Source organism: Gopherus evgoodei, chromosome 11 (genome assembly GCF_007399415.2).
Source record: "Gopherus evgoodei ecotype Sinaloan lineage chromosome 11, rGopEvg1_v1.p, whole genome shotgun sequence".
In the NCBI taxonomy this organism is placed as follows: Eukaryota; Metazoa; Chordata; order Testudines; family Testudinidae; genus Gopherus; species Gopherus evgoodei.
The window spans coordinates 368,330-381,536 of NC_044332.1; the positions used below are offsets into that span (position 1 = coordinate 368,330).

Genomic DNA, 13,207 nt, shown 5'->3' on the forward strand with positions numbered 1-13,207 from the left:
CGAAGACAGACCCAAAAATCTCACAGCACTCAGGAACAACACTCACATTAGACTCATTTCAGAGGCAGATTACAGGAGGCACAGGGATGTCCAAGCACACACAACTAAGCAGTAATGCAGGATTCAAAGTAGTGACTTTGCCACAGCACGTTCATCCATTGCACAGCATCAACTGAAGTGCAGGATATTCCTTAGTTTAAAAGTGCTCTTTTCACTCTGTGAGGGTAGAGAGCTAGGATATAATATGGTACCTGGAGCAGCATGTCCCCTTCGGAGAACGTTTCCCCGTTGATCTGCAGATTCATCTGTCCATTCCCTCCAAGCATCCCGGGCTGATCTGCCAGGTGGCCGCCGTGGTTTGGCACAGTGGCTGTGAGGAAGAAGGTGAGAGAGGACAGTGATATCAGCTCACCGTGAAAGCATCGCCACTCTTTCCCTTCTTTCTCACATCTCGGGGGCCTCACTCTCTTTCAGCTGCCTCATGCTGCCTGCTTCAGGTGCTTCCAAACTGGCAGAGCTGAAACATGAAACCTGGAGCTGAAAGGAGAGCTGGTGCAGAGAGGCTGTGTGCTCCATCTGCCTCGGGGGCACAGATAGCTAGCAATCCCCTGTCCAAGAGATAAACGCCCCCTCCCTGCTCCTTCTCATGTTCAAGCACCTTTCACCCCCTGAGTTCAGGCCAGGAGCTGAAGCAGAAGAACTAAAACACAACAAGACAAATGAGAGTTAGACACTGAACTCTTATTGACTTTAATTGGACCTCACAGAGTTTCCAGAAGGCTCCTGTGAGATAGGCAGTAGGACAGCTGTTTCAGCCTGGTTTCCTATGGAGTTACCGTAATGTTTCTAACGGGTTTTAGTCCACTCCAGGTCAGAGACTGTAGGGACCTTTAGACACCAGGTTTGTGCAGAAAGGCCTAGCTGGGATGGGCTCACTGGGTGTGAGAAGAATGTTGACAGGATGGGCGAGGAAGGTTGAACCACGGCACCACCTTCAAAGGCAGTTAGGTCATGTCTTTTGCAGTATGTTATTATTGGAGAGGGTAGAATAAAGTAGACTGGTCACTAGAGACTCTGTAAGCTGTGACAGACACCAGGAAGATGATTGTGGATGACCATTTGTATTGTGCTAATGCCAAGTGGCTCTTGCCCCAAAGAGCTTCCAATTTAAATATCAGATGAGAGAAAACAGGTGGATTCAATGCAAGCTAGCAATGAGATGATTAGGAACAACATGGTAAGCCATGGCCACAGCATACCAGCTGCCTAGCTCTCAAGTGTTCTGTAGCTATCACAGTGCTGTTGTGCTAAGTGTCTCCAAAGGAAGTTTGTTCTTTTTTTTAAAGCACAAGACTAGGAGCTAGGACACCTGGGTTCAATTCTCAGCTCTGCCACGGACTTCCCATGTGGTCATGGGCAAACCATGTAATTATTCTGTGCCTTAGCGTTCTCACCTGTAAAATGGGTACAGTATTTACCTAGCTAACAGGGTTGGATGTGTGGCTGAATTAACCGATGTGTGCAAAGCACCCTGGGAGCCATTGTGGCCTGCAATGACAACACTGGTGACAATAGACCTGTAATGACCACCAGCGAGATATACTCTTGGGCAGGACCGGCTCTAGCAATTTCGCCGCCCCAAGCACGGCGGCATGCCGAGGGGGGCACTCTGCCGCTCGCCGGTCCCACGGCTCCAGTGGACCTCCCGCAGGCGTGCTTGCAGATGCCCCACCAGAGCCGTGGGACCAGCAGACCCTCCGCAGGCACAACTGCGGGAGGTCCACTGGAGCTGCCTGCCGCCCTCCTGGCAACCGGCAGAGCGCCTCCCGTGGCATGCCGCCCCAAGCACGCGTTTGGCACGCTGTGGCCTGGAGCCAGCCCTGCCCTTGGGATTTGCTTTTAGATCCCACCTAATGCATGGTGCCTCTGTAACCCCCACACCTCCTGGGTGTGGTGCTCTGGCCCCTCTAGTGGCACTGACACTATTTAAAGATTAAAGAGTCTGCTCTAGCCTTAGCTATCAGCCATGTGGCTTTTAGCTCATGCAGTAAAGGCTCATGCACTAAGGTTCTAAATTCAATCCCACCCACCGCCAACTGGGGTCTATCGGTGTTACACCTCCACCAAACAGAGTACCATTTACTAGACCCACTGGTGCCGTTCCTATGCTTTCCTCACAAATTTCTCAGTCTCCACCTTTGGTAATGTGAGTGAGAGCTCAGTAGGGAGCCCATTTCCCCAAGACCAACAAGCACATTCCATTGGTTCCACCTTCCTAGGCCCCTCACTTTTTCTCTACTGGTGCCTGACATTTCTGTTTTCCTTGCTTCATCCATCTCCACCACCAGGCATTGGCAGGCTTGCTTGCTGCTCTAGGAAATGTCATGGTCCCTGGAAGCTGGCATCCCTGGTTCCTTTGTTTGCAGTTGCACTTCCACTGCAAAGACAGGATCTTTGATCTCCCATTATTTTGTGAGAAGTTCCCACCTTTGAGCATTGCTAGCTGGCATCTCTGTGGCTGGTTGCATTGCACAATTAAATGTTACCACCCAACAAAGGTACTTTTGTGGCTTGGGAGAAGATTCAGATCATTGTTCATTTCTTTCACCCATCATTGCTAATTCTCATTAATTACAGGCGCCCAAGGTAGATTGTGGTGAACTTTGTGATTTCTGTGTGAGCTCCTTTCACATGGGAAGAGATAAAAAACAGTAGTTTCAAGTTCCCACAGATCGGCATGTTAACTGCATTAACTGAACTTCATATCACACTGAAACTCACCCTAGTTTGGGTCAATCACAGCTCCAGCATGAACTGCTTTTCAAACATGGGCAAGAATCTTAACCAGAGGCCAGACATTGCCCAATGACTCTTTATTGAATACAATGGAAAAGAAAGGCAAGAGAGGCTGGCCTACTGCATTGTGGGTCCAATTCTTAGCATCCACCATGGCCAAAACTGCCTTGGACATAAGTTGGAGCAAGAGCCTCACAGTGCAATGTGCTGTAGACCTGCCCTGTCTTAGCCTGCCTATCTCCTGCACTGGAGTTTGTGAGGTGGCAGTGTAAGGCTGCTTATGGTAGTCATACGGGGCACCCAGGCCAGAGAAATTCTCCTCCAGACCCTCACAGCATCTCCACGGTCCTTAGATGCCGTGCATGGATCTGAATCTCTCACTATGTTTAAATACCTTGGTGGAGCTCTGGTTAGATACGGAGCATAAGAACAGGAGAAAGAGATCTTTACTGTCTGGTTCACCCCACTCACCCCAGCTTAGCAACAGCTTCTTTGAGTCTCACTGTTAGCTCCAGGTGCGAAGAGCAGCTACGGACAATGGGAACCTGCTCATGTGATGAAAACACAATGAAGACCCTCCCTGACTTCACAGGGAGTTTTGCCTGCATAAGGTGCCCCGATTCAGCACTCAAAGGGTACATGAGAAGAGGCACAAGTTATCTACTCCCCCACCCCTCGCAAGCAATCCTGCCCCAGGGAAGCCTTTACTATGTCAGACTGTGCTCTAGTTTGCTTTGCTGTTTGAAGTTGAATCTCTCCAGGGCATCTCACAGTGGATGCCTCTGCCTGTGTCCGCTCCAAGCATAAATACACCCATTGTTCAAGAAAGGAAGCCTTGGTCCTGAAGGTATCACATTAGCGTTGATGGGGGCTGGCTGCTGCTGGGCATTGCCAATGCATTGTAGAACCTCTCGCCTTTGGTCAGTAGCCAAACTCCAACCCACCTCAGCAGGGATCATACATTGTTCCCACCTAGTAAGTGGTCACCATGGGGCTCAGCTCCAGGTGTTACAAACTAACCACTACACATGGTGGACTAAGCAGAGGCGCCAACAATTGCATTGGTCTTGGGCACTGAGCTACTGCTCTGAATCCTAGAGAAAATACCTCCCCCAGATCAGCACTGTGCAAAGTAATGCACATTGGAAAACATAATCCCAACAATACGTATAAAATGATGGGGTCTAAAAAAGCTGTTACCACTCAAGAAAGTTGGAATCATTATGGATAGTTCTCTGAAAACTTCCACTCAGTGTGCAGTGACAGTCAAAAAAGCAAACAAAATGTTGGGAATCATTAAGAAAGGGATAGACAAAAAGACAGAAAATATCATATTGCCTCTACATAAATCCCTAGTACGCCCACATCTTGAATACTGCGTGCAGATGTGGTTGCCCATCTCAAAAAAAGATATATTGGAATTGAAAAAGGTACAGAAAAAAGAGCAACAAAAATTATTAGGGGTATGTAAATGATTCCATATGAGGAGAAATTAATAAGACTGGGGTTTTCAGCTTAGAAAAGAGACATCTAAGGGGGGATAGGATACAGGTCTATAAAATCATGACAGCTATGGAGAAAGTATATAAGGAAGTGTTATTTACTCCTCATAACTCAAAAACAAGGGGTCGCTACATGAAATTAAAAGGCAGCAGGTTTAAAACAAACAAAAGGAAGTATTTCTTTACACAATGCAGAGTCAACCTATGGAACTCTTGGCCAGAGGATGTTGTGAAGGCCTAGACTATAACAACAGGGTTAAAAGAGAACTAGATAAGTCCATCAATGGTAATTAGCCAGGCTTGGCAGAGATGCCAAATGATGCTCTGAAGTGACCCTAGCCTCTGTTTGCCAAAAGCTGGGAATGGGTGACAGGGGATGGATCACTTGATGATTCCCTGTTCTGTTCACTCCCTCTGATGCATCACTGTCGGAATACAGGTTACTGAGCTAGAGAGATCTTTGGTCTGTCCCAATATAGCTGTTCTTATATTCTTATGACAAGGTGTCCTGGCAGGCCAATGTGTGGGGGAAGCCTGCCATCCTGCTGCCTTGTAGATAAACAGAGAACTTCACTCATCAGGGCTCTGAAGCCAGTGTCTTTCACCAATGCTAAATCCACACCACAAGGTTTCATGCAAATCACTAACAATTATGCAAATTGTCTCATGGACTAATTTGCATAGAATGACAAGCATGTTGCTGCGCAGAACCTGGCAGCCATGTCCTTGCTCATATCCAAACTAGGAGGGTGCAGCTGCCTGGGTTAATAAAAGGCAGCACATTCTAAGTGTATTGCATAGAATTAGCTTTGATATCTGCCACAGAAACAAAAGTGCCGTTCCTGACCACTCTCTTGCTAAGCATACTAGGCAGCTGGATTAGAAGGTAACAGTATATTTTTGCAGCAGGCGTCAATAGATTACAGGGCACGTAACTAAGACAAAAGATGGACATCAAAGTTTAATACAAAAACGAACTAGAAAAGAAATGATGATCTCGGGGTGGGAGCACAAAAAAAAGATTACAAGTCAGAGCATTTTCAAACCAGATCACTGCAATTCCACTGCTGCCCAGATTGCCCCTAAGAATACAGTGGGCGGAGGAACAGAAGGCCCAGCATTTCCTGTGGATTTCTTCACTGACACTTTAATACCCACTAAAACTCAGAGATTACAGGCACCTGCAATTCTGGGTCCTTTGCTACAGAAGAGGAAGAGACATGTGTGCTTGGCAGAAGAAAGAAGGCTGGAGAAGCTCTGATGGCCCTGAGAATGCTACCTGAGAAGAGAGCAGCAGATTTGATTTGTTTCCGATCCCGCTTGCTTTAAAAGCAATGGATCTTCTCAGTAAACTGAGTTTTTCCCCAGTTTTTGAGCACTCTCTCAGCACAACACTGAGGAACCAACTTCTTCCCTTCCCTGACTTTCCTCTAGCTGTAGTCACAAGAAAAGGTCATAGTAGTTTTGAGGGGATGGAGGGGAGGTCCTTAAGATCACATGATTATTTATATGACCATAGTCCCTCGGAACCCCAATCAAAGATCAAAGCCTCAGTGTGCTATGTGCTGTACAGACAAATTCACACCTGCATGTCCAAGATGCTGCAGTAGATGGGTGGAGAGGGGGTGGTTCGTTAGGATGAGGTTAAAAGAGCAGAGCTGAGCAGAATAGCAGAAGTCATTGCTTATCACATGCCTAACCAACGCCAGACTGGAGTGACTTGGAAGCAAATGTGACTTCCAGCTGCCTTCCCCTGAGCTGTTGTGGTTGCTTTGTCCCCCAGAACTAACAGGGCACTCCAGCTACATCCCTGCCCATGCTGGGGAGTGTGAAGGAGCAGGAGAGGGAAGTCACCACAAGTCTCTGAAGACCTGGTAAGGGCTCTTCTTTTCAGGGCCTGTCTTGAGATCCCTGGAGGTTTGGAGAACCCCCCCCCACACACACACATCCCAGTGTTTTCTCCCAGCTTGGTCATCCCTTTCCAGATTGGACATCCGAGGGGAGCCACTGGCTGGTGAAACTGACAGCAGGCTGGTTGAGTGTATGTGGGCCTCCAGACCCATCCTTCACAAGGGCCATCACATGTCGTCACTTTACCCTGAGGTCTCCCACTGACTTCCCCAAAAGCTAAGCCAACCCTCCCCAGAGGTGAAACTGGCCGGAGTCAGAAGCTGGCTCTGTCCTGTGGTAGATCTGGGAAAGGTGGGCTTACAAACAGCACAGCCATGGAGAGGGAAAGCAGGCGATTAAATACAGGCAGCAAGGCTGGCCGATGCAGTAAAGGAGAAAAGACAGGAAGGGGAGATGGGGCAGAAGAAGGCCAGGAGGGTGAGAAGGAGGAGTCAGCATGTCTCTGTTACTTGTTCCTGACCAAAACCACTGTCCCATGGCCCTTTCCACCTCCCTACTATAGGAGGCCTAGTTTTTCCCCTTTGAAAAATCTGGTTGCCCATGCACAGCCTGTCTTGCATATACAAGCCATAGCATCTGAGTCACTGCAAACCCTCAGAGGTCAGATGTTCACCAACCAGACCTGCCTCTAAGTCAGTACATCCTACGCTCGTGGAAGAAGTGACCCTCAGAAGAAACGTAACAATGAGACTGGCCAATATGGGCCCCCCAAGCTCAGGATTCTTTGTCACGTGCATTTGGCTTGGCTTTCTTATTCCGTGCCACGCTATCATTCAGCATATGGCTGTGATGAGCAAGGATCAAACAGCAGTGCAGAGCTGTTATGGAATTAGTGCTGGATAGTGAAAGAAAATAAGAGACCTAAGTCTCTCCAAGTGGAATTTGCAGGAAGTTCATCAGTGCCACAAAACCCTGCTGATGAGAAGAAATTCCCAAGGGCCTGCTACTTTGGGAACTCCCAGATGCTTCCCACAAGTTGAAATAACGAGAGTCCCTTACAGAGCTGCACTGTTCTCATTCACTGACTGTCTGGTTAACAACTTGGGGGCTTTATGTTGTACCTAGCCAACTGGAGACTGCCTCTTAGGGTTACTAGCATTGCCTTTGCTAGTAGAAGCCAAATCTCCATGGTGGTTATGGCACTGTCACCTTTAATAACTGACCTAGTTAGAAGGAGAAATCAGCAGCTCAAGTTTCAGGGTAATCCATTTCACATTTAAGTACCCCAGCTCCTATGTAGCAGTCAGAGAATCCTTTGATTGATTGACAAGCACAGCTCCAGCAAATCCAGGCTCCAAGACTCAGGAAAGGCTTAGCTCTTAACTCCCAGATCAAGAGTTTCTTCAGTTCCCCTTTACAGTCTTGGCCTGTCTGTGTTTTGAATCTTGCAGTTCCAAAATTCCTCATATGCCAGGACCAAGGAGACCTACTGTCCTGCCCTCCTTCTCAGCCCCAGCCCCACTCAGGCTGATGTTTTACTCCTACGAATGCAAACAAAGATTGGGCTGGGTCATGTCTGCTGTGAGTCTGAAGGAGTTCTCCCACCATTGATCTAACTCCAGTGCAGTTCCATGGGTATTAGCAACAGCACAAGCATTAGTTAGACTGGCCACCAGTGATTTTACTACCTGTTGGTCTAGACCTTCTCTGAGCAGGATCAGGTGACATGGTGGTAACAATGCAGGTGGCTGATCTACACTCACATGGCCAACATTGCCAGGCCAATGGTGAGAGAATTCCTGACAGCCTCTGCGAGTCTCACTGGCAGCTCAGGGTGGATTTTCACAAGCTGTCAGCATTGGCCTAACTCTGCTCCCACTGAGGTCAATGGGAGCAAACTCAAGTCAAGGCTGAGTGCTTCTGAAAACCTCACTCCATCTTCTTCAGGTCTTTTTTCTGAGCATTTACTCTGATCCCCAACTGCACCCAAAACACTTCCCAACTCATTTGTGTTGCACAGACATTGAAATGGACAGATAAAGTAAATGGGCAACTCGGAGAATTCCAAATGATCATCTCCTGCATCTCTAATGAGAATCAAATAAATTGATCCTTGGTGGATTGTGTGGTGTTGGGATTGAGCTTTAAAGCCTGACCTGGTTTGGGTCTTAGTTACTGGACCTGAGAGACGTCCTTACTCCTTGTGTTCTGTTGTAGTGGAATGTCTGTCTAAGAGCTAGGAGAATGGCAACAGCCATGGAGGGTTCCTCAGTCTAGAACTTGCTGCCCGAGGAGCCTGACAGAACTACGTTTGTTCATTTTCACATTTCAAAGGGTATCATTTTCTTCAGGCTTATGCGCAGGGCCCTACCAAATTCATAGCCATGAAAAATGCATTCTGGACCATGAAATCTAGTCTTCTGTGTGCTTTGACCCTATACTATACAGATTTCATGAGGGAGATTAAATTGGGCGGCCTTATCCAAAAGGGAGTTGCAGGAGGTCATGGTATTGCCACCCTCACTTCTGCACTGCCTTCAGAGCTGGGTGGCCAGAGACCGGTGGCTGTTGGCTGGGCGCCCAGCTCTGAAGGCAGCACCCCACCAGCAGCACTGCAGAAGTAAGGATGGCACTACTATACCATGCCATCCTTCTGCACTGCTGCTGGCAGCGGTTCTGTCTTCAGAGCTGGGCTCCTGGCCAGCAGCCACCATTACCCAGCTGCCCAGCTCTGAAGGCAGAGCTGCCACCAGTAGCAACACAGAAGTAAGGGTAGCAGTACCACAGCCCCCCTTGCGACCCTCCTCCCAACTCCTTTTGGAACAGGACCCTTTAAAATTACAACTCTGAAATTTCAAACAAATAGCTGAAATCATTAAATTTATGATTTTTAAAATCCTGTGACTGTGAAATTGACCAAAATGGGCCATGAATTTGGTAGGGCCCTACTTACACCTGATGGCTTAGGAGGGGTATTTTGATACTTATTTTACTATGAATAATATTTTTATTTACTATAATCAACTTTATATATTTTTCTGCCCAAGTGCCAAGTGCTGGTGAAGAAAGCCCTTTAAATAAATGTAAATAGGATGCTGAATGCAAAATGTACATCATTTATCACCGACACAGTGACCACTAGTGCCCTGGCGAGATCGTCTTTGAATGGAGTTCCCCACAGCAACTCTGCTAAACTCCTATCCTGTGCCCACCTTGGGGCCTCATGCCCCCATGATAAGAAAACCCTGTTTACACAAGGTGGCTGAACTTGCTTTGGGCTGGTCAGAACACAGAGGATTGGCACTGAAGCCACATTTCCTATGGATGCAGGGCTCTGTGTAAAGCTACCTCGGCATGGACACTGAATTCCTGTCAGAATGGCCTGCCCTTGGACATCTGGGATCAAAGGTTAACTGTGAAGACATGCACAATTCAGCTCCCTGAGCCATGTGCTGCTGGTAACTGAAACAGAGCAGTGTGCCCAAAGGTGGCAGTCAAAATAAGGCTTATGAACAAGAGAGTCCTTGTGCTCCAAACAGGTCAGAGCAATGACTCTCCACGTGCACTTTCAGGCAAGTCAGGACACCTGATAATCACAGGAGCTGCAGCCCGAGGCAGAACATCTGCCCCACTTTCCATTAGCACAAAGACCTCCAGCACAATGGCTGCTTTTGAAGAGTTATGTCCCAAGCAGCTGTTTTGGACCAAAGAATGTTTGTTGCGAGGATTATTTCTTCACTTAGGAATGGCCAATCACAGGCTGCACATGAAAGAACGCGCTAGGATTTATAAAAGGTTCTGCCAATTTCCCTCAGGGCAGGATGGAACAATACACCCACTGCATTCTGTACAATGCAAATTAGATTTAAAGCAGCTCCCAGGGGAGGAAAAAAAATGAATTTGTCCTCCTCAAAGTTGCTCTGTTCAAAGGCCTCACGGAAAGGCAGCAGAGTGAATGGCATCAACATCCAAACAGTTCAGGCTCAGCTTTCCTCAGGAACCCACACTTTGAATGGATCTGGGGAGTTCTGGCATTCATCTCTGCCTTCCCTCATTTCCCTGTTTGGCATCCTGCCTCCTCCAGTCCCCTGGTACAAGGATTTAGCCTCACAGCCCCTGGATCTACAGACATGAGGCAGCCGACTGGAAACCAACTCCTGCCAATCGTTAGCATGTTTCCATGCTGGGCTGTGAAAGAAGTAAATCTTTACAGTTTCGTATTGCCTTACTCCACATATCTTCTTAGTATAGATAAGTGAATCTCTTATCATGTAGGGTTGCCAACTTCGTACTAGTTAAAAGACGAACACTCCAGCAGGAGTGCCAGAACCTCCCCCAGCTTGCCTCTTCCCCCTGAGACCCTGCCCCTGCCCCACTCCTGCCCCACCTCTTTCCCCAAGGCCCTGCCTCCCATTCACTCCTCTTCCCCTCTCCTCCTGTCACTCACTTCTTGTCCCCTTGCTGTCCCCTACCCGGGTCGGGAGGGACTCACTCGCAGAGCTGGGGCTGGGAGCTGCAGCTGCCTGACACAGGTAGGAGGCAACCCCAGCTGAGTAGAGGATGGTTCAGGTGATGACCCGGCTCCTCCCCGCCTCCCCCACCCACAGTAACCGGACTTTGAGTATCCAGTCAGTAGATCTGACCGGACACTCTCAGGTCCACTTTTCAACCGGGCGTCTGGTCACCCTTAATATATACCCAAGACTATGGCAAAAGAACATGAAAGGTCTAACTGAAACTCGCACAGCCAGGAAATTCCTATTTGCCCACCTAGGGCAAGAGGCCTTTTCCTGGGGATAGAGTCATAGATTGTAGGGCCAGAAGTGGGCCATTATAACCATCTAGTCTGACCCTACTGATCTTACCACACATCAGTTTTCATCTGACGTTTTCCTTTCAAATGTGCACCTTGATGGCTTTCCATCTCCAGCTACCACAGCCATCATATATGCTACTCAGGGAGACACCAGAAGATAACATGGATGGAACTCGGGCCCTGCTGAAGTCCATGGGAATTTTGCCATCAACTTTAATAGGGCCAGGATTTCATCCCCTCTGTTTATGCAGAATGCAGAATTCAGAGCCGGAAGTTGAATAAAGCCATTTCCCCTTTTGAACTGGCAGCTCACTGGCTGGTCACCAAAAGCAAATCTGAGCTAGCAGCAGCCAGGTCAGAGTGGTCCCTGCCTGTGGCATTCAACTTCGCTCTGGCAGGTAATTTGAGCCACAGTTTGGCTTTCGTCCATTTCATTCTCAGAGGGGCGCAGCAGAGCTGGCTTTTGAGAAGTTTCACAGTCAGCATTTCAGAATCTGCCCTTTGCTGCCCCTGGGGAGAGACTCTGGGGAAGGGTTAATGGGGAGGACAACTGGTAAACAGCGCTGGTAAACAGCAAGGGGAAGGGAAAGAGCAGAGACTGATTTAAACTGTCCTCAGGGGCACCTCCCATGTTAATACACTGAGACGGGACTGTTAGTGTTGATGACGGATATGGGCAACACCAGCAGTCCCGGCAGACTGCAGCACTCAGTGATCTGGAAAAGGAACAATGGAGTAAGGCACCTTCTGTTACTGCTCACCTGGAAGAGCTGCCTGCAAACAGACCACTCAGATAGAATCGTAGAAGATTAAGGTTGGAAGAGACCTCAGGAGGACATCTAGTCCAGCCCCCTGCTCAAAGTAGAACCAACCCCAACTAAGGAACTCATGCTGGTCCTACAGCACAACCTGTTTGTAGGGCTGGATGAGCCACTTTGGCTAAGGTGAAAGAACTGATCCACAGAGGAACTGATCCCTACCATTGCCTGAAGCTGGAATCCAAATCTCCACTAAGGTACAAAAGTCTGGGCAGCATCTATTTCCAGTCGGGCTTAAGTTTCCTGTTCTTGACATGGACCAGAAGTGCTGGAAAGCTGCAAGCAAAACATTTTCCCACACTGTCTTTCTGCTCTGACCAGAAGCAGGAAGAGTTTCCAACTTAGTGCTGAGGATCAGTCGAAGGAACACAGAAGCATCAGAACATTTGGATCCAAACCTTGAAAGATCTGGTTACCACCATCAGTGTCTCAATGAATCATTGAGCTATCCTGTCAATGATCTCATGAGGAATCTGTTCACCCTGGAACTATTGTTTCCAGCAGAAATCAAGTATCAAGGCAACTGGTCAGATACCGCCATAGTGCGTCATTGTGCCAATTTTTTTTTGCATATAGCCACAATCTCGAAAGATGGACCAGGTTCACAAACCTCCTGTTGAACTTGGGCTCTATTTCAGGCAAACGGAGTCCATCTCCTGGGGGTTTCAGACTGAAACCACTAACAGAACCTGAGGGTGTCCTGCTATTTTGCATGGCTTAACCCCACCCTGATAAAATCACATTGGGGCTCTGCCTCACTTTGGTGAAAACAACATTCAAATCAAAACACAGCAGGGAGGTTTGCCAGGCCCACCCCCTGGTGACTGGAAGCCCAGAAGCTGTGCACGGATTGCATACGTTTTCATTCAGAGATTCTCGTTGTGCCATGCATCCTCTTTGAGTCACAAAATAAAGAGAGACAAAGATGAGGTGTCTGTGGGACTATATTTGTATTCTGCTAGGAACAGCTTCTTCTTGGGTGACACATTCTCACCTTCAGAATATGGTCATTGCTCTAAATGTTCATATGGAACCCCATATAATTTGTGGGAGCATGACTTCCCTGGGGACGACAAGAGAGTTAGGTTTCATAAAACGTATCCTAAAATATTACAAAAACACTATTGAGCAAAGGTGGGTTTCTTCTCTTCTGCATGTTTCAGATGGACAAACATTTCAGAATGTAGCTGAAATGAGCAATAGATTTCATCATTTCTTGGCACGAGGGAATTATCTGCAGAAACCAACTCCTCCTGGTTTGCTCTACTCGACACGGCAAGGTTACAGGAATGAGAAAATGGGACCTAAGCATCCAAATCCCTTCCATGGCTTTGAAGATCTCAGCCTGTGTCTGTACAGCACTTAGCACAACAGGATCATGGTCCAGGACTGTAAGCTTGGAGGCGCTACAGTTCTACAAATAA

General features: G+C 47.9%; 1 protein-coding gene across 3 annotated transcripts in view; it reads right to left on the minus strand.

The window, feature by feature from the left end:
* Positions 1–13,207, minus strand: part of LOC115659982 (aryl hydrocarbon receptor-like) — a 114,347-nt gene that overhangs the window by 35,743 nt on the left and 65,397 nt on the right. For all 3 annotated transcript variants that reach the window (XM_030580840.1, XM_030580839.1, XM_030580841.1), the window contains exon 3: positions 252–370. In XM_030580840.1, coding sequence (XP_030436700.1) covers positions 252–370 — 119 coding nt within the window. The remainder of the gene's footprint in view (positions 1–251; positions 371–13,207) is intronic.